General features: G+C 38.6%; 4 protein-coding genes across 8 annotated transcripts; 3 read left to right on the forward strand and 1 right to left on the reverse strand.

Annotated features, from left to right (window-relative positions):
- Positions 1 to 311: 311 nt before the first annotated feature.
- Positions 312 to 6,661, reverse strand: LOC135622103 (uncharacterized). Of its 3 annotated transcripts, XM_065123746.1 has the most exons (11): positions 6,434 to 6,661; positions 6,196 to 6,341; positions 3,640 to 3,723; positions 3,462 to 3,551; positions 3,335 to 3,377; positions 2,489 to 2,595; positions 2,320 to 2,415; positions 1,116 to 1,229; positions 920 to 1,008; positions 776 to 845; positions 312 to 687 (listed from the first exon to the last, which is right to left on the reverse strand). In XM_065123746.1, exons 1-11 carry the CDS (start codon positions 6,567 to 6,569, stop codon positions 601 to 603), a joined length of 1,062 nt encoding a protein of 353 aa, XP_064979818.1. In that variant the 5' UTR covers positions 6,570 to 6,661; the 3' UTR covers positions 312 to 600. The 3 variants fall into 3 exon arrangements, with proteins under 3 accessions (XP_064979818.1, XP_064979823.1, XP_064979830.1); XM_065123751.1 differs by lacking the exon at positions 3,640 to 3,723; XM_065123758.1 differs by lacking the exon at positions 1,116 to 1,229.
- Positions 6,662 to 6,915: 254 nt separating this feature from the next.
- Positions 6,916 to 10,912, forward strand: LOC135622121 (protein FAR1-RELATED SEQUENCE 5-like). Its single transcript, XM_065123765.1, has 2 exons — positions 6,916 to 7,073; positions 8,410 to 10,912. The coding sequence occupies exon 2, from the start codon at positions 8,540 to 8,542 to the stop codon at positions 10,604 to 10,606; it is 2,067 nt and encodes a 688-aa protein (XP_064979837.1). The 5' UTR covers positions 6,916 to 7,073; positions 8,410 to 8,539; the 3' UTR covers positions 10,607 to 10,912.
- Positions 10,913 to 11,901: 989 nt separating this feature from the next.
- On the forward strand, positions 11,902 to 17,641 carry LOC135585577 (probable pre-mRNA-splicing factor ATP-dependent RNA helicase DEAH2). Of its 3 annotated transcripts, none has more exons than XR_001977346.2 (7): positions 11,902 to 12,352; positions 13,759 to 13,946; positions 14,334 to 15,418; positions 15,932 to 16,127; positions 16,216 to 16,454; positions 16,534 to 16,652; positions 17,010 to 17,641. XR_001977346.2 is itself a non-coding variant. In XM_065123773.1 (7 exons), the coding sequence occupies exons 1-7, from the start codon at positions 12,065 to 12,067 to the stop codon at positions 17,143 to 17,145; spliced, it is 2,181 nt and encodes a 726-aa protein (XP_064979845.1). In that variant the 5' UTR covers positions 11,903 to 12,064; the 3' UTR covers positions 17,146 to 17,641. The 3 variants fall into 3 exon arrangements, 2 of the variants coding, with proteins under 2 accessions (XP_064979852.1, XP_064979845.1); XM_065123773.1 differs by having other exon boundaries at positions 11,903 to 12,352; positions 16,002 to 16,127; XM_065123780.1 differs by lacking the exon at positions 15,932 to 16,127.
- A 1,784-nt stretch (positions 17,642 to 19,425) lies between these two features.
- LOC135622143 (uncharacterized) lies at positions 19,426 to 20,275 on the forward strand. Its single transcript, XM_065123792.1, has one exon. The coding sequence runs from the start codon at positions 19,473 to 19,475 to the stop codon at positions 19,962 to 19,964; it is 492 nt and encodes a 163-aa protein (XP_064979864.1). The 5' UTR covers positions 19,426 to 19,472; the 3' UTR covers positions 19,965 to 20,275.
- The last annotated feature ends 331 nt before the right edge of the window (positions 20,276 to 20,606 follow it).

Consider the following 20,606-nt stretch of genomic DNA (forward strand, 5'->3'; position numbering starts at 1 on the left):
AAGTTTGTACGACCTATTTACCTATGGATATGGTGGTCAAACTCGGTAAAGTTGATATCTAAGGTCACATGGTTCGGGAGTTCGTTTGTCGCCGCTCCCTTGTATTGCTACGAGGAGGAGTTTTTGTCATCTTCTTCCCTGCAAAATGGATTTAGGAAGGAGCCCAAGATAGTTTAACTATAGAACCATTGGTCGAGCGCCTCCCGTAAAGAACCCACCTTCTTATTGTGGTTTAGGGACCATACATTGATGCTCACACTTGCTTTGTATGTGGAACACGAGAAAAAAGCATGCATGAATCACATCACCTGTGTCTCCGCATCTCAAAGAGAAGTTTGGATTTTATCTGGGCAATTCAAAACATCTTCTCTTAGCAGGCTCCTAACCATCACTGCCGGTGTACTACTAATCTGCTCCTATGATGCTCCACAGACAGGAGCTGATAGAACATAAAGAATATACAGAAGGCTATACTTCATTTACGACTATAATCCTGCTTGCATCATTCAAGGGAATGCTAAGCAGAGAACCTGACTCTTCGGTGAAAGAACCAATCCACATGCATAATGTAAGTTCACTGTTTCCTCCTCTGATGTGTGATCACCACTTTTCTGAAAGATGGACTTCTGCCTCCTTACCAACGTTGAGAAGAAGCTGATGCAACAATTCCCTGATCATTGGGTACTTCTGCAGTTTCATGGAAAATAGATTTTTGGTTCAGGACCAACGAAACATATTTCTTATGGCTAACACATTCTATCTCAAAGCAGGATACCTCAGTCATCTCATGGAAGGAGCCATTTGCAATAGCCTCTGGAAGGTTGTTCTTAACGGCATCATATCCCCTGAAACAAATACTTATCAGAAAAGGCTGGATCTAGCAATCAGTATACCGAATTTACATTCCAGAGCAGTTTACTTGTCATGTCTGCAGAGAATAATGTAGCATCTTATGGAGTGGAACAGTAGGCGAGGAGAAAAGTCTTGGTCAACTGCTAAAAGATTGACCTTGTTTCATAATGAGGATAAAAATTAGCAAGAAGGTATTTTTAGAATAAAATAAAGGATCAAGACTATGATTATATGTGTGGATAAAAACTAGTTATTGGATGTACCAGCCCGTTCCATGTCCGAATCAGTCCATCGAGGACATGTGTGCATGTGGGATCACAAATAAAAGATATACCAGAGTTGTCATGAAGTATGGCTTCAAGGATGTGCATTGCTATCTGCATTTAATTTAGTTTGAGACCTTATATTTTTCCACAAAAAATCTACGACCAAAAATGTTATGACCAGACTATGTTCTCTTCAGAACACCCATAAAAAAGATGAAAGAGAATTGGTTACTCAAAACAGTCTTTTCCAATGGAAAACAATACAAAAGGTCAAGCAGCTTCATAGAAGTAAAAGTCAAACTCAAACTACAAATAAGTACATGGCATAGCAAGAATGGAACAGTTTTTGCATCCTTCTGGCAGAATTTGATAACACCCAAGAGACAATCCTACAAGATCATTGTGACTAAACATGCAGCAATTTTTTCCAAGATCTGCAACATGTAAAATATTTCCAGTTTTTCCTGAAACTTCACAAAGAGTTCCTTCTTTTCATAGTTTACATTTAACCACAAGTGTTATGGGGACTCGCAGTTGAAGAGTTATGAAAAGAACAAGAATAAACGAAATTAAGGATTGCCTAATAGATATGCCAGTGAACATCATACGGGTATTTATGCATATTTACAAACTAAATATGATATGTACAAATAAAAAGGGGATACATGCAAAAATGTATCATACAAATTATCTAAATGTACAAATAGTAGATAAATACTGATGGATATTTGATATATTAGAATCTATTTATGAACATCAATTTTGTATCTATGCCATAACATTACATTTGTTTCTGTTGATGGCATAAGAAAGTTAAAGTTGTGCTAAATTAATAATGTCTTCAGATACTCATGAAGAAAATTATGAGTTGAATTGCTTTCTAGCTGGAGAATGCTTCATTCTAACTTGAGGGTTATGTGCAAATCAGAAGCCATATGACTCGATATATGTAGCCTATATAACAGACAATTGTCTCATCAATTACTATTGCTGAAAAAATATTTTAAATTCTTATATTCTCATTTAATAGTCACTTCTTACATTTAGATAAACAACATATTAAACAAATGAGAAAAACTAGATGATCTTCGTTGGCAGGAAACCAAAGGATAGAGTGAAGGTGCAGGACAATTGAAGCATAATCTATAGGACATAAAAAGAAAAATTAGCCGAAAATGCAGAATTATTATAAGGGACATACCACTTTACTAAGCTCACTTCCATTCTCCAAAATGCAATGACATACTTCTATTATGTCGTTCTCAATAGCCCACTTTATAATCCTCGATTCTCTACCCTTCAAACAAAATTTTGTTCAGGCTATTGTACCATTACTAATGTGTTGCACAGATAATTAAAAAATGAAGGACCTGGCACAAGATTCCAAACACTGAAAGAGCAATCGTACGGACATCTTCAAACACCTCATTTGTGCTCTTAAAAAGTATCAAGGGTACCAAAAAGTTTGGACCACAGGCTGGAACAAGTAGATAAAGAACATATTTAGTTATAATTGAGTTCAAGAAATGTTTCTGCACTAAAAAAAAAAGAAAATAAAAAGTTGGGCGGGTGGGAAGGGGGCAAAATGTACATGTAACAACGAGTAGAAAATCAACCAAAAGACTGCAGGATTAATGTTGTCATTTGTGATAGGTTCAAGAGAAATCAGGAAACTGTTGAAGTCTGTTAAATTATTATAAACTGAAAGCCAACAAGTTCTCATAGTTGAACCTGAAAATTACTTGAAGCTTAAATTTAGCAGATAAGCCACAAATACTTGAAATTTCAAGGATCACAATTTTTTGCATGAAATAGTTGGCACCTTCGACTAACAAACTTTGATATTTTTGGCAAAAGATAAAGAACTGTAGTAGCCATTTCCCATAAGGATGAATATATGCTTGCATAAAATTAAAGATGTATTTACTGAAACGATGATACAAAATTATTTATCTCATTGGAAAAAAAGGAATTAGAAAGTTGATCACAAAATAGTCCAAATTGATGATTTTATGATGCAGAGATGGTAAAAGAAAGATAGAATATAAGAAAATAACAGTTCACAAGTCTTCAATAGCAATTCATTAAATTCAAGTGTTCACCATCCAAATGGGATACGTTATCCACTTATCCAGTTTGGAATCTGGATGATAGCAATAATTAATGTAAAATGCAGAGCCCATTATTTTATTTTGTACAACAGACCAAAGGTTTACCATCTACAAATCTTTGCCTGGTTTCGTTGTTAGCAGCAACACTCTGCAAAGAGCAAAATCTGCTTAATAACTGCACTAAATTTGAGGCAACAGAAAAATAATCTATCACGGGGGCAGGAAATCTGACCTGGAAAAGAGTGAGAACATTAATAAGACGCTTTATGCTTCTTGAATCAAGTTTTTCATCTTCCATCTTCTTGTAAAAGCCTACAATTTCCTGTTCCATAAGACCCAAGATTTGTAGCATTATACTATGATGTAATTCAAAGCACTTGCAACAAACACATAACCTAGAAATAAACAACCTGTAGTAATATGCACAGTGTACCACAGGAATTAAACACCATATATCCAGTCCGGAAGTAATTATCCAAATCCTCTTCCCTTTTCTGATATAGAAAAGGTAACAAGTCATTGGCTTCTGGTAAATTGAGAGAATTTAAACCATCTTCATAAAATTCCAGTCAGTGCTGAAAAAAATAAAATATTGATATTCCTTTTTATAACCATCAGAAGAGCAAGCCAAATGACACCAGAGAATTAAACATAATGGTGAATGAACAATACAAGAAGAATAGATTTAAAGCGACCAAAGCATCCCTTTATCACATGCAATTTGAATTGTGTGGGCAAACCAAAAAATAAAGAAAAAGTTCAACAGAAAGAAACAAGCAAGCTCAATGAAAGTTCAAAATGCAGACATCAAGAATACTGAATAATAAAAACCAAAAGTCAGTTTATAAATGGCAATACCAGGAAGCACTTAAGATTTAACCAATTGAAAGCCATCAAAAGCAACAATGCCTAAAGCTTTAGGAAATCCATTAAAACCCAAGTAATGATCCATTCCCTTTGCCTTTCGAAGTAAACAAACAAAGAAATAGGTAGACATCACCAATGCAGACTTACTTTTGGAAAATTACTAGACACCAAGCAGACTAAAGGATAAAACGAAACATCAAGCTAGCATGGGTGAAGACAAAGATGCTGATCTTTCTTAAAGGCATGAGAAAAAAAGATGAGCCTGCTTAACTAAAGATATTACAGATTATTCTGAATAAACAAAGTAAAAGATCATGAAAATGGTATTATGCAAGATACTAAAACACTGAAAGAAAGAGAGAATTTTATGTGTCCTAATGATTCTGAAGAAATATTACATAGCTCGATAAGTGTGTTCTTTTAACCTAGTTTTAGAAAACTTCATTGCAAATGTAGGTTGAAATTTAGAGTGTGAATTGCAGAATGAGTTGGTTTCTTGCAGGATATATGGAGTGCACATAGTTCTTTAAGCACTTTAATTCAAAACATGTTTAAAATAGACTGAGATCAGAATTTAAAATCGAATCAATTGGAAATCGATGGAGGACTGGTTTCAGCAGGAAAATTCCTGGGAGTTTGGAGAATGATTTTGATCAGCTTATGGAATTGCTATGGCATTGTCAGGTCACCTGAGAGCTCGTTGACGAGCGGTTATTTTTAGTGAATTATTTGTATAGATTTTTAAATCATGGAGGCATGAACTTAAATTCAGAACTGCTGTACTACTTTGCAAGTTTGTCATTTGCCAGGATATAGTTAATAGATGCATTACAAGTAAAAACAATTTAGTTAGAAACCAGATTTAAAAATTTGTTTTAGACAGAAACCAGAGAGTGTTAAAAATTTGTTTCTTTTTTGTCCTATGACCAAAAAGTTTCAGAAGCTGTTAAAATAATGAGATGCATTTCCAAGGAAAACATGCATCAGCTAAGTATTATGTCAACGAAAAGATAGTTAGGATGCCTTCAGGGGGCCTTTTATGTAGACCATACGATGAAGAAGATAAGCAAAGATTTTCTGATAATAAGAGAAAATTTTGTTGAATTACAAAATTTGATCAAATTCAACTTTTATCATGGACAGGTATAACCTCGTCCGACAAAAATGTGAACCTGTTGTCCATTTATCCAAAAATGTTCTTCTTTGCATCCAATTCATATTGATTTTTTTTATTTTGAAGATTCATTTTGATATTGATCTCCAATGTTCTCCCTTGCGTTATTCACATGATGAAGAGCCGATAAAAAAATTTTCAGACCAGTCTTTTGGGAGTTTTTCTTTATAATGTTGTCTTTTGTATAAATGATTGTATTTTCTGTGAGATAGTTCAGAGAATTGTCTCCTTTAGAGATGGTTTTGTTGGTAAGCTTAGAATTTATTTTCATTTAACATTTTTTGACGTGACCTGAACCAAATGATGTACAGAAAGAGGGCAAAATCATTTCCCGTCTTTCTTTTTAAAAGAAGACACTAAGCAAAACCCAAAAAACTTTATATGCTATTTATTAGTTGGAAAGAAATCACAAGCTCAAAAATCAGCAACTATTAATAACGGTACTCCAAGAACACTGAAATGCAAGAAATTAGGAATCCATGACAAAGATGAAAACCATGACTCAGACCAAACCAGCAAATGGAAATTTTAAACTATATAAATAACAAACAAAACAAACCCAAGTAGAAAAGGGATGAAAACAATATCAAATATAATGCCAATTTTCAAGAATAGTGAACAATTGAAACCAAAAGCTTCACCAAAAGCCTACTTACATGGTGACAATGTGGCGTTGAAAAAGAAAGATTGCATGTAAATATGGGTACTAACAACAACAAAAACCCAAATAAAAAGAATAAAGCTGAATGCCAATACGTCTTCAGAGTTGAAATACTGACTAAAAGGCAAGTAAAAGAGACGACAAAAACATGAAAAGATAATTAATTAGTACCAAGCGGCAATACCTAGCTTCCGGAAACAAAACAATCCAATTATTAGAAAGACCAACAGGGAACGTTCAAGACGGTGAGCAAGAACCACTCGCCTCGACCAAGAAATTACTAAGATATCTGATGGCGTTCTCTCTGAGGTCTTCGTCGAGGAACTCGAGGATGGTCTCCGGCAACACCATGGGCCGGCTCATCCACTTCAGCTTGTGCTTTTTCCCCCTGATTACCCCCGTCTTCGCGGCTGACACCGCCGAATAATCCCAAGAAACAACATATTACAAACCCCGTTCAAGAAATCAAGTACGCATGAGGAAATGAGAAAGGAACGGAAACCTTGGTCTGTCGTGGAATCATCACGCACGTTTATGGTTCTTTCCTCCAACCGGTTCCCCTTCTGTGGATCTTGGTCGCACATGCCGTCGCCAGCCTCCACCTTCGCCATCACTGTCGATGGGGTGAAGGTTCGCATACTCTAAATCGAGCCGTTTCTTCGATGGAGAGAAAGACAGAGAGAGAGAGAGAGGACAGCGGAGAGAGGAGCGAGGAGCGAGAGAGAGAGAAAAAAAATCAAAATCAAATAAATGGACAATTTTACCCTTTCCTTGCCATTTGAATTGTATCCCAACCCAACTTCCAAAAAACTAACCCAGCCCGGCCCAATAATCTGGGTGAGTCGGGTTCGTCCAGACGAACTCAAAGCTTCGATCAAATAATTACACGACTCTTAAAGATCGATGTACGCAGATCTCATGCGGTGAAATCCGTGCCCCGCATAGTAGCGGATCCGAGTTTAGTCGACATCACGTGTCGTACACGTGCTATTCCCTCCCCCGGCACGAGCCTGCGAACCGAACCGAGAGAGGACATTCTTCTTCCCGGAGAGGGTTTGGGGTTTCTCTTCGCCAGTTTGGTGGCTTTGAAGCGAGAACTCCCCCTCTGGATCTCGATTCGAGCTGAGGTGTGCGTGAATCAGGTCAGTTTCTTTCGTCCATGGATTCCCTCTGCGCCGCAACGCGCAAAATTGCTTCTTGTTTCGTTTTCCTTTTTCTTCCTTCTTTTTCTGAAAGAATAAATCATCATCTCTGCTCGGTGTCAAATTTGCTGAAAGAATGAAATTTATAGCAAAAGAAACCTTGGTGTTCACCAATCCGTGAAATTACTCTCTAATGGGAGCTACATATTCTGTCATCTCCATTGTGATTTAGTGAGCTTGCGATATTAGTAGACTTTGATTGGTTGCTAGTGATTCTTTTTTCTTGCAAGGTATGGTTCGGGAAGCCATTGCAGAAGTCGTTTCAGCTCCGATGTTACTTTTGGTTCCTGCAAAATTAGGTTAAATAGTTAATACTTCTGTGAAGGGATTATTCAAAAAAAGATTTTTCTTTTTTACCAATGTCTAGCCAGAAACAACCTCTCTATTGGCATAGGGCAACGATGTGTGCATCTAACCTCCGTATTTCACATTTGTGCTGAGAGCTTCACCTACAAGAATGCCCTTTTTAGTTATAAATACCAATTGATGTTGTACACAGCATAAGATTCTTACAAAAAGATGTTATTGTCATAGTTTAGTGACTTAGTTGCAATAGCGATCAACGGAAGAGTTATCAGCTAATCTGAGAATTAAGCAAAGAAGCCACTTGTCAGTGCTATGAACTCGCCTTTTTCTCTGCAATTAATGGTTACAAAGGAGGGCATATTCGACAAAACTAGTATGGTCGCAAACATGTAAAGTCACTTGTATCTGTGCTCTATAGCCACCGTCTAACAACTGTTTTAAACTTCAATAATTAGATATAGTGGAAGGAAAATATGACTAGCATCATTCTTGAATAGGCGAGTCCGAACTGGAAACTTGTCTGAGTTTTGAGTATGCTCACCAAAGAGGGGGTTCCATGTCAAGGGTCAGATTGTATGACTACGTTTTATATTATCTTTTTCCAACTGATATACTAAAAAAAATAGGATTGCACTGCTAACATTTGTGATCTTCTAAAGTTGCTCATCCAATTTCTTCTCTTGGTCAGATTAGTTTGTGCCTGATGGCTTGCAAGTTATGCTGATTGCTTCTTTATGATGTCAATTCTTCATTGCTCATGTTGCAGTTTATGCAGCAGGTGTCCTGGGGAGCTTTGCTTATAATGTTCATCATTATTGGCAACCGTGTTCTCTCAACGTTATTTGCTTGAGCTTTTTAGTGATTATTTAATGTTACAGGCCGTACATCCTTTACCTCAAACCCAAGTTTTTAGATGCTGTTTATAAACACTTGCTGGTTGATAGGTTCTTATGATGTTTCTTTTTAACAGAAATTGCTTTTATCAAGAAGGATGTAGATGAACCCTATACATTAAAGATATACATTTTAAAAAATGATGATATACCAAAGTTTTTTCATCTTCCAAGCAACAGAATTCTGACTTACAAAGTACTGATTCCATGGATGGGTCAGTTACCTGGGTTATGGATGGATCTGTAGAAAGCACCATTGGCACAACTGGTTCACTTGGTTCAGGAGTAAATGTCAACTCAGAGTTAGATCCAAAAGTCGGGATGATTTTCCATTCAGAAGATCAAGCATACAATTTTTATAATTCGTATGCTAAGAGAAAAGGTTTTAGTGTCCGAAAAGATCATCTTTCTCGAAGAAGTGATGGCCGCATACGTTATAGACACTATGTATGTAGTAATGAAGGTTCTCGTAAAGAACATCCTGTGAGTATGACTAAAAAATCACGTCCAATAGAGAGAACAAACTGTATGGCTCGTATTGAGTTTAAAGTTAACAATGACAATTTATGGATTGTTAATAGATTTATTGATGAACATAACCATCCACTCGCAACCCCAAGTAATTCGCACATGTTAAGGTCACACAGAAAGAAATTGCCTGTTCAGCGTTCAAACCTTTCTAGGTCGGGAATCTACTTTGGAGCAAAATATACTCAGAATGATATTCAGGCAGAAGCAGATTATGGAGAAGATGCAGGATTGCTCTTGAAAAATCAAAGCAATTGTTTGACCACAAGACGGTTGAAAGATCTTGAAACAGGAGACACACAGTTTCTTTTAGACTTTCTAAGAACTAAGCAATCAGAAGATCCATCATTTTTCTATGCTATACAACTTGATGAAAAGGAGCGACTGACCAACTGCTTTTGGGCAGATATGCAGTCAATAGTAGATTACACTTACTTTGGTGATGCGATCTCATTTGACACAACTTATCACATTGGTGGTGATGATATACCATTTGCACCATTTATTGGCACAAACCATCATAAACAAATTGTTATCTTTGGGGCCGCATTATTATTAGATGAAACTTTAGAATCGTTCGTTTGGCTGTTTAGAACTTTTTTGGTAGCAATGTCTGGAAGACAGCCAAAAACAATATTCACTGATAATTGTGCTGCAATTTCAGAGGCAATTGCTACGGCTTTACCAGACACATGTCATCGGCTTTGTCTATGGAATTTGCTTCAAAGTGTGTCTACACATCTTCCATGTTTAGATATCAACTTCCAGCGGGAGTTTGAGAATTTCATCTATGATGTTGGTTCAGAAGATGATTTTCATAAAGAATGGGATAGCTTGATCTCGAGTTATGGCCTTGCAAACGTCTCATGGTTCAAAGATCTGTACTCTGTTCGAGAAAAATGGGGTTCGGTTTACCTCGGGAACTCATTTTCTGCTACCATGATGACAAGACAATGGACTGAGGACATGACCAACCTCTTTGGAAATCATTTCGTTCGTAAGTTGTCTCTGACCAAATTCATTATTCAGTACTTGAAGTCACTGATTCATCTACGGGAGAAGGAAATTCTCGAAGATTATGATTCAACACAAAGTAAGCCTGTTTTATTTGTTGACATTCCTATGCTGATTGAAGCAGCAGAATCATATACAAGGACAATATATGTGGATTTTGAACATGAATATAAAAGCCAACTTGCTTGTCTTTGTGAACCTGTTGGTGTAGATGGAATGCGAGTCACCTTCAGAGTTTATATTCCCCAAAAGCGGTGCAATGGATTAGTTGAATTTAACCCAACTGAAACTATTGTCACATGCAGCTGTAGGAAGTTTGAATCCATGGGCATCCTATGCATGCATGCGCTGAAGGTTCTCAATAATAACAATATCCTTTCGCTCCCATCCAAATATATACTGAAGAGGTGGACTAGGTTTGCAAAGGATGGTTCAGTATCTAGTGGACAGCTAGCCACAGGGGGTTCTGGCAGTCAAGTATCTCTGACAGTGCGATACAGTCGTGTTTGCCGCAAAGCGCTTGCTGTCACACTGAGAAGTGCAGTTTCCAAGGATGCCCTTGATGTTCTTGAGCATGGACTTGACAAGATCATAGCACAAATGGAAAATGTGTTGCATAATGCCACATCAAGTAGACAAGCAGAAGACGTTCATGTAGTTGATGGCATACTGCGAAATACATCAGGAACAACTGACATTTGTTTCAGTGGATTTGGTTTTAGTGCTAGATGAGCTTAATACGTCGGAGAGCTCTTCGTTTCGTTGTTACTAGGTTTCTAATTTTCCTTCTGAAATCTATATCATATGCAAGATATATTGTTTTTTGTTGAGGAATTAGGGAGCACATTTTACTAGTCTGCTTTACAGAGGTCATCGCCTTTTTTAAAGTCAGGATATTTCTGGTAGAATTCACATTCTAGAGGACATGTGCTTAAGAATTTTAGTTGTTTATGTAATTACAAATGCTCATACTTTTTGTGATATACAAAACAGCTTCAGGCTGTATATGTGAATGCAACTGCTAAAAGTTTGCTTTGACATTCCACTATCAGCTGTTATGAGTTTTTTGGAGCTGATTTCTTTTTTGGTTATTAGGAATATACATCTAGAGCCATTTGTATTGATTTCTAAGACAGCATTGGATTCTGATCTGTTAATTCGTTACTCTTGTTCATAGTGCCTTTTTGAGGTCCAGTAGAAACTTTGGCATGGATGAAGAAATCTTTTATAAACCTGAATAGATGTCAACTGCAATGGTGTATGAATTCTACGATTTAAAGATAAATATATTCTCTTAAAATTTATTATCATAAATATGATGAAGGATAAATCTTTTGATGGATTAAAAATATTTGTTGAGACATCCGATTGGTTAATGTATTATTGTAGGAGTGTTAGGTCTCATATTTGAAATTTATTTTAATTTTACTAAAAAATAAAATTTTAGGATGGCATGTGGCTTTTTAGTTATTTATTTATTTATTTATTTTTGGGTGCACTTGTCGTTGAGTTATACTCGTTTTATAAAGTAATGAATTAACTTTTTTATTTTGGAAAAATTTGTGTTAAAAAAACTAATGCTGGATAAAAGGTTAGTGCTTATTGGGGTGTTTTGGGCTGATATAGTAAGCTGAGATATCAAAAAATAACAATTGTTAATGTCACAGCGGTGATGTTATTAATTTATTAATGGATATCCAATGTATATATTTAGTGAATCACAAACTTTTCCTTTGGACCACGAAATAGGGCACGGTGTATGTGGTGCAAATGTTGCCACCTCAACCGTGTTTGGTCGTAATAGGAATTTGGATTCGATCAAATTGGGCTCCATGCGTAGGCACCAATAAAAGAAAAGGTAGGTAATCGGGCTAAGTTGTAGGCGGATAGAAAACGTATTGCTTCCATACAAATAGTGCATAGGGGTCTTCTCGTGAATTGGTATCGTACGTTGACATGGGTATTTTAGTCAATTGACACGCTTCCAGGCCTCTCCCACTCCCTTATATATCGGTACTCGATCGATCTGGCGGTTCCTGCTGCCTCCTCAAAACTAGGGTTTCGACGGAACCCTATCTCTGTTTCGCCCTCTCTTTCTCGATCTCGGGGTCGAATCCCCTTCTTCGAGGAGGCGATCGGAATCTTGCTCGATCTTTCTCCAAGTTTTGATTGGCGGAGCCGGTGCTGGAGATGTCGACAGAAAGGAAGAGGAAGGTGAGCCTCTTCGACGTGGTGGACGACACTTCCGTGTCCGTGAAGCTGGGCAAGGCGAACGGATCCTTATCCGCTAAGACGGCGGCGCTTCCGCCGGGGGTAAACCGCTGGAGCGGTCGGCCCTACTCGCAGAGGTACCACGAGATCCTGGAGAAGAGGAAGACCCTCCCGGTATGGCAGCAGAAAGAAGAGTTCTTGCACGTATTGAAGGCCAACCAGACTCTGATCTTGGTCGGAGAGACCGGCAGTGGTAAAACAACTCAGGTTTGTTATTCGGACCCCTTGGGTAGACATACTCCTTCGGCGTTTTTAATTAGAGGTCATGTTCGTGCTAATAACGTGATTTTAAGTGCTGTAAATTCCGTTGTTAGTTCTTGGTTCCTGTGAAAAGCTCTTCTATCTTTTTTTCCTTTTCCGAAGGCTGAAGTTTATAAGTAACCACAAGATCACTGATGCTTTATATGTGGAACATTGAGAAATATAGTAAATAACTTGTGAAAATTTCCTTAAGCATAGATAAGGTTGATGAGAAGTATTGGTATTACAAGGAAAGATTGGACAAGAAATGATTGCATTTGTGGTTTACGTCTTAAGTGCATCCAAGAAATGGATAGTCAGTTCAAGTTGTGGAGTGTAGAGATAACTTGGATGAAATATTGGAAATGTATATCAAACTCATCTGACTGTTTGATGATGGTCCTTTAATGAGTGTTAAGCATTGGAATTATGTGATACATTATTGTCTGAAAGAAATGTAATTCGTTGTTGTTGGCATTCATTTTTCCCCTTTACTAGCATACTAGTCTCTATAAACTTTGTGCATTGGAAATGACCAAATACAGAGCACTTCTTTGAGATAATGTTATTTGTATGTAAAGAGATATTTCTTTGTGATTACGTGTCAGAAAAATAAACTTGATTGCTTACTCGGTCATCTTAGTTCTTACTGCTGTCTTGGTGAATGCATATAATTACTCTGCCACTAGTTTTGAAACAATTCATCGGAAAAACCATGTGAATATCCTATTTAAAGGAGTGATCAATAATGTTTTATTGATTAAGAGCAAATGTGTGAACAAAAGAAGGATGATAAAAGCATAATAAAATGTACAAGTTACCTTCTTCCTGTCTGCATTCATTAGGTATTGGTGTCTCTCTTAGTAGACTGGATATACCAAATATGTATGGAACTAAAATTTCAATCTTGAAAATGTCCTAGAAGTTTTAGATACCAAATAATGGGTATGAATACTGATGTATAACAAATAAACATATCATCTACCATATCCAACTCCATTCTGCTTTTCGGATTATTCGGACATCTGTGCCACTTGCTCCCTTTTCATGTGTCTGTAATCAAGCTTTTTCAATTCATAGCCTGCTGATCATTATATGTTTTCTTGTTTTATTTAGTGTTGCTTATAATTATTGTGGTTATTCTCTTGTTCAGGTTTCTAGTACTTCAATTTCAAATAAAGATTCACCTAGTAATTACATTCGCATTGGAATGCTTTTGCTACTTCTGTTGTTTCCTTGTTGATGCTTTTTCACTGATTTCAATCTCTTTTATTCTTTTTAATATTTCAATTCAGATTGCATGAATATTTCTTTTCAATTTTGTTATAGCTTTCAAGAACACATTAACTAAAATAGTGATTGTCATTGAACAGATTCCCCAGTTTGTCTTGGAATGTGAGGACTTGGGCAAACGCCCAATGGTTGCTTGCACTCAGCCTCGAAGAGTCGCTGCAATGTCTGTTTCTCGTCGAGTTGCTGAGGAGATGGATGTAACAATAGGAGAAGAAGTTGGTTATAGCATCCGATTTGAAGATTGCAGCAGTCACAGGACTATTTTGAAGTAAGTCCATCTTGAATGCTTCTGGGTCTCAGTCACAATGATGATACTTTTCTACAAACTTGGTCAGACTTGTAACTTTCGTTAACTTATCACTTAATAATGTAGAAATCAACACATTAAATGATTAAGGTCTTGTGCCAGGCCAAGGTTGTCATGGACTATCATGGTAGATTGTTGTGCAAGTGGCATCTGTTGCTGTGTTTACATTGTTGCAGGAAGTTTTACAGTTATATATATAACACCATCTGATTTGTCATTTGGAACACAACAGCCTGAGTGTGACTTGTTAGAGTTTAACACATCTACGTCATGCCTTTAATTCTCCTGGACCCATGCATTGGTACTTTAACTCATGGACTCTTTTTTTCTTTGTCACTTTGATGCCAGGTACTTAACTGATGGTATGCTTTTAAGAGAAGCAATGGCTGATCCACTTTTGGAGAGATATAAGGTGATAATTCTTGATGAGGCTCATGAACGAACATTAGCAACTGATGTCTTGTTTGGGCTGCTGAAAGAAGTACTGAGAAATAGACCTGATTTGAAGCTAGTGGTAATGAGTGCAACGCTCGAGGCTGAGAAGTTCCAGGGTTACTTTAGTGGGGCCCCTTTAATGAAAGTACCTGGTAGATTGCATCCAGTGGAAATTTTCTACACACAAGAGCCTGAAAGAGATTACCTGGAAGCTGCCATTCGAACTGTTGTACAGATACACATGTGTGAACCTTCAGGTGACATACTTGTTTTTCTCACTGGAGAGGAAGAAATAGAAGATGCATGTAGGAAAATAACAAAGGAGATCAATAATTTGGGTGACCAAGTTGGCCCTGTGAAAGTGGTGCCTTTGTATTCAACTTTGCCCCCAGCCATGCAGCAGAAGATATTTGAACCTGCACCAGCGCCACTGGAGGAAGGTGGCCCGGCGGGACGAAAAATTGTGGTGTCGACAAACATTGCAGAAACATCATTGACCATCGATGGCATTGTTTATGTTATTGACCCTGGTTTCTCAAAACAAAAGGTGTACAACCCACGAATACGGGTGGAATCTTTGCTCGTCTCTCCAATATCAAAGGCAAGTGCGCATCAAAGAGCAGGACGTGCTGGTAGAACCCAACCAGGAAAATGTTTTAGACTTTACACAGAGAGAAGTTTTAAAAATGACCTGCAAGAGCAAACATATCCAGAAATTCTCCGGTCTAATTTGGCAAATACTGTTCTTACCTTGAAGAAACTTGGGATTGATGATCTGGTTCATTTTGACTTTATGGATCCTCCTGCTCCTGAAACATTGATGCGGGCACTTGAGGTCTTGAATTACCTAGGTGCTCTTGATGATGATGGCAACTTGACTAAGTTAGGTGAACTTATGAGCGAGTTTCCCCTGGATCCTCAGATGGCGAAGATGTTGGTTGTGAGTCCAGAGTTCAATTGTTCCAATGAGATCGTGTCAATATCTGCAATGCTCTCAGGTAGGCTAAAAATTGCAATTTTGTTATAATTTTTTTCTATTATTGGTTATTTAATAGTGAAGGTTTGCGTATATTCTTGTCATGTATGGTTATAATTCTTGCACTTGCACTCTTAGCATCAAAGACTTAATGCTAAGCATTTTGATCTGTATTATGGTAATTATGTTGAATGGTTAAAGTTATTTGTGTTTATGGCATTGTCTGTCCGTGCATATTTCCTGGACTTTATTGAATTGCAAGCACCAATGCTCACAAGATGTTATCAACATTGCTTGTGTTTGGGGACATTATAATTGCATGCTCTCGCTCAATTGTTTGTCCATGGTTGAAGTATTGGCATTTAAGAGATGTAGGATTTTGTGATTATCTTGTATTGTTTGCTATTGGGTGTGACTGGTTTCTATGTAGATCAGGCATTAGGATTTAATGATCAATCTCTCATGGTCTTATTAACCAGTCTTTCGGACTTACTGTAGATAGTTTCAATTTCTCAAATAGTTTCTTATGAAGCAGTTTCGTGTCGACTCCATGCTTATGCTGACCTTCCGTGGACTTCATCTGTGATAACCAATTCTATTTCTAGTACCCAATTGCTTTCTCCGGCCTAGGGAGGCTCAGAAAGCTGCAGATGAAGCTAAAGCTCGGTTTGGCCACATCGATGGGGATCACCTAACACTGTTGAATGTATATCATGCATATAAACAAAATAGTAAGTGAATAATATTCCACTTTGCTATTGTCATTTTCAATGCCCATTATTCTAGTCCTTTTATTTGACTTTTACGTTGTTGTCACAGGTGAAGATTCTTCATGGTGTTATGAAAATTTTATTAACCAAAGGACTTTAAAGGCTGCTGACAATGTGAGACAACAGCTCGTGCGGATCATGGCTAGATTCAACCTGAAACTATGCAGTACAGACTTCAACAGCCGTGATTATTACATTAACATCAGGAAGGCGATGCTTGCAGGGTACTTCATGCAGGTAGCTCATCTTGAGAGAACCGGACACTATTTGACGGTGAAGGACAATCAGGTATTTATGCTGCCTTTTTTAAGTAATTCTTGAATGCTCATTATGAATATCTTCATGTGCCCCATGCTGTAATTGTTAGGTTGTTCACCTCCATCCATCAACCTGCCTGGATCATAAGCCGGAATGGGTCATCTACAATGAGTATGTCTTGACCAGTAGGAACTTTATTCGCACAGTGACAGACATTCGAGGAGAGTGGTAAGTCTATATGCACTTCTTTAGCTAGTCATGTGTTCTCGTAGTCAATGTCTACCTAGTTACGAAATTTGTCATGAACTTTTACTTCAGGACAGGGTTATTGCCTAGTTATGAAATGTCATGAATTTATAGTTTTTTCTTTTAATTAGTGTGCATTTGCCAAAAAACTTTGCCATAAAAAGTCCAGTTTGAGTACTATAATTTGATGGCAAGCCAGTTTAGTTGTGTTACCATTATTTTATTTTATGGAAGTGGACTTGCTTTTTTGCAGTGAAAGTTCATTTTCATCTCTCATTCATTGGGATATTACCCATTCGAATATTTTTAGGTATTTTGATTGGATTTTTATGCTTGCAGGTTGATTGATATAGCTCCACACTATTATGATCTGAGCAACTTCCCCTCCTGTGAGGCAAAACGAGTGCTGGAAAGGCTGTATAATAAACGTGACAAAGAGAAGGGGGAGAGCAAGACTAGAAATAAGCCTTTGTAGCTATGTACTCACCACCATTTGGTATGCCATCACGGACTAGCTCGAGAACAGTTGAGACTTCGATCTGACAAGCGGGATGGCTTGCACATTTAGAAAGAGTGCATTTCTTTTGGGAAGGACAGACACTATAAAGCTCGTTCTCACTGTGTTTGATCAGATAAGAAGGCAACTATTTTGCTCCCAAATAGTTGAGGATGCTTTTATACTTATCCTAGGACTCCACATCTGCGAGTGCTATCAGATTGTTTAAGTGTCGTACCTATTTGGGGTTTAGGAAATGGAAAACATGTCTCCCTTGTTTGGTTCCGCCGCCGGTGCCTTGTCCCCGTAGTTTGAATTGTCTATTTATTTGATTGTCGCAGGTGAAATATAGAATCTTTAATCACTGTCTGGTTACAAGTTGAGATGTTGCATCCTCTGGAACAACGGCCTTCTCGTCCAATGTAGTTGCTGCATTGCAAGAATCTCTGAGTTATGTTGATGGATCTTTTCTGTATGGTTTGGTTGTCATGAGTGGATTTAATTGATATGACATCGTTAGCCCCGATGAGACCTCATGCTGCCAACCGTTGCAATACAAAGGGTCGACATTTCGGTGCGCGTCTCACACGGGTATCAGAAACTTCATGGCATGGATGTCGGTTGTATCATGGTTTTAATATGCATTAGCAAGAAACTTTATACATTTGTTTTCTTTTTCTATGCGATTTTTCTTCTTTTCCTCTTCTCTCTCCCTTTCTTTCTGATTCCTTTTCATCTCTTTCATTTCCATATGTTCTCAGCAGGTCATCTATCTGATTCAGTTAAACATCCTCGGGTTCTTTGTTTGCCATCGAAGGCTTTGCGGCTCCGCACCATTCGAAAGATATCATCACTTAGCACAACTACTACGATGATGTGGTATTGTTCTTCTCCAAACAGAAAGTGGTGGTCCTAAGTAGCTTTAGTTAACGATTCCTCTCTAATCATTAAAGTCATCAATTTGTTCCCTCGAATAACAGTTGCCGGAATAAAAGAGAACTCTCCCATCAGCATTATTGTGCCCGCCTGCCACCTTTCCTAACATCACAGGTGTTCAACCACGAAATTCCATATAAACTGGTCCGAGAAGCCCTCACTAAAAAAGAAACTGATGGCTCAAGCGGTTGTTTTGCTTGCACCAACAGTAGTTTTGAGTTGGTTGGGGGAATTAGATGCGGTCGGCTGGGCGGCGAAGCCATGGATGTGAGCTTTCTTTTCGACATTTATGACGAGATGTGAACTCCATTTATGACCATTCCTACGAACTATTCAGAAGTCGTAATTGCTCGGCCCGTCCTACCTGCTTGGCTGCACCGTGCATTCAATTCCCACTGTCATGGCCCCGTAATGTTCATGCGGCCTTTCATGTGCTTTCATTGGATGGCAAGGCAGCGGGGCCTCCCGAGTCTCTCTCCACACGACGCCTGCTATCTTTCGCTTTATGTGGCTTTTTTGTGGCGTCTTATGTGCCAAATTATCATGATATTTCCCTATATATATATATATATATATATATATATATATATATATATATATATATATATATTCTTGTGCAGCAAACAGTCTACTACTGCTGGGCACTGAAACAAGGTGTGTTTGACGAAAATGGTATTAGGCATATGCATGTATTATCTTATGATAGAAGGAAACGCCTTCACTGAGAGAGCACGTACATGTACGTGGAGCATCCGTAGGTGCACTAGAATGGTCCAACTCATCACACGCTATGCCTGTGAAAATATGGGAACAGTGTCAGCTGTTGTTGATGCAGCACTGTGCTGGTTTCAACAACCACATGATGGGTCTGTCCGATTGTTTTGAATGGTGGAGGAGAGAGAGAGAGAGAGAGAGATGGAAGCAGACGCAATAAAAGAAAGAGAAGCTAATAATTTTGTAAATTAAGAAACCGGACAGTCATCCTTTATGAATCATTGAAGCGTGAGAATTTTACGTTAATTTTTTTCAAATGTAAAAGTAAATTCTGATGTTGACTACATTAAAAGAAAGAGAGAAATACCAACCTGCACAGCTTCCACTTGCCAACCATTTCATTTATGGAGTGGCAACTCCTTTTTAGCTTTTCACATAAGGAACCATCTCATTAATTAATTAACATGCAAAATGGGAGGAAGAGAACCAATCAATACTCGAGATGGTGATTGTAATTGTCATAAAGAGGTTTAACACTTGCATTGATCTGATGTTATTCCGGAAATCCATGAGCCCTGCGTTGTCTATATATCGAGGCATTCCGAGAGCTCCTGCTCGCCGGAACAAGAAGAAGAAGAAGAAGATTTGATCGAGAGATGGCCTTGATCACGGATGACGTCAAAGCCAAGGCTGAGATCTATCATGGCGACGAGATCTGCCAGGAGAAGTCCAAGTTCCTACTGCAGGAGGTGGGCCTCCCCCGCGGTCTGCTCCCCCTGAGGGACATCGTCGAGTGCGGGTACGTGGAGGAGACCGGCTTCGTGTGGCTGAAGCAGAAGCAGAAGGTGGAGCACTGCTTCGAGAAGATAGGGAGGCGGGTGTCGTACTCCCCCGAGATCACCGCCGTGGTGGAGAAGTCCAAGATCAAGAAGCTGACGGGGGTGAAGGCCAAGGAGCTGCTGGTGTGGATCACCCTGGACGAGATCTCCGCCGACGGCCCGCCCGCCGGGAAGCTCACCTTCAAGACCCCGGCCGGGCTCTTCAGGACCTTCCCCGCCTCCGCCTTCGAGATCGAGGGGGAAGGGAGGAAGCAGGCGAAGGTGGCGCCTCCGCCGGACCAATCTTCGCAGGCGGTTTCCCAGAACTGATCTGCCCACCCCCACGACTAGGGTTTGGGTGGTGTGGGAAGTAGAATAAGAGAAGGTAGCCGTGGGGATGGTGCATCGTCTTCTCAGCTTACCTGCTCTCCTATCTAGCAAAGTTAGCTTGCACCCGACAAGGTCATCTGTTGTGGCTGTCGTCTCTTTCTTATGCCCTGTTAGGTGCTGTAAGATGAATGCAGTGTCACCTCTTTGCTGCATTCTCATTCTCTATCAGAAGCTTAATTTCCTTCTCTATACAAACCATCTATGTTGCTTCTCTCGCAAATACTGCAATCATCACAATATTGAAACATCCAGCAGAGATTTGTTTCCTTTGGCCACTCATAATACATCAGTAAACAGAGCAATCTCAAAGGAGATATGTTCTTACAATACACACAAAAGAGTGGCACTCGATTCGTATGAAACACTCCAATTATGGGCGCTTCAATCAAGACTTTGCGAGCTGATAAAGTACATCTTCAACTTGAGCCTAGCATCTTAGGATGGTTAAGATAATTGAAGCAGCAATAGAAAGACTGGTATTATTCCTACAGTACATCCTAATGGCCTCTTATGATGTTCTTCCAACCCATTGTTTCAAATGATTGTGTTGTCTCTATCAAAGTATTCAAATTAAGGCTTGAT

This window comes from Musa acuminata, chromosome BXJ1-3, assembly GCF_036884655.1.
Source record: "Musa acuminata AAA Group cultivar baxijiao chromosome BXJ1-3, Cavendish_Baxijiao_AAA, whole genome shotgun sequence".
Lineage (NCBI taxonomy): Eukaryota > Viridiplantae > Streptophyta > Magnoliopsida > Zingiberales > Musaceae > Musa > Musa acuminata.

Excerpts from the sequence above, each read along its gene's own strand:
- LOC135622103 (XM_065123746.1), bottom strand. The coding sequence starts at position 6,569 with ATGCGAACCTTCACCCCATCGACAGTGATGGCGAAGGTGGAGGCTGGC. Across the intron at positions 3,552-3,639 it reads CACTGTGCATATTACTACAG|GAAATTGTAGGCTTTTACAA; the intron begins GTTGTTTATTTC and ends CTTATGGAACAG. Across the intron at positions 1,230-2,319 it reads GAAGTGAGCTTAGTAAAGTG|ATAGCAATGCACATCCTTGA; the intron begins GTATGTCCCTTA and ends AATTAAATGCAG.
- LOC135622121 (XM_065123765.1), top strand. The coding sequence starts at position 8,540 with ATGGATGGGTCAGTTACCTGGGTTATGGATGGATCTGTAGAAAGCACC.
- LOC135585577 (XM_065123773.1), top strand. The coding sequence starts at position 12,065 with ATGTCGACAGAAAGGAAGAGGAAGGTGAGCCTCTTCGACGTGGTGGAC. Across the intron at positions 13,947-14,333 it reads AGTCACAGGACTATTTTGAA|GTACTTAACTGATGGTATGC; the intron begins GTAAGTCCATCT and ends CTTTGATGCCAG. Across the intron at positions 16,128-16,215 it reads TCATGCATATAAACAAAATA|GTGAAGATTCTTCATGGTGT; the intron begins GTAAGTGAATAA and ends TTGTTGTCACAG.
- LOC135622143 (XM_065123792.1), top strand. The coding sequence starts at position 19,473 with ATGGCCTTGATCACGGATGACGTCAAAGCCAAGGCTGAGATCTATCAT.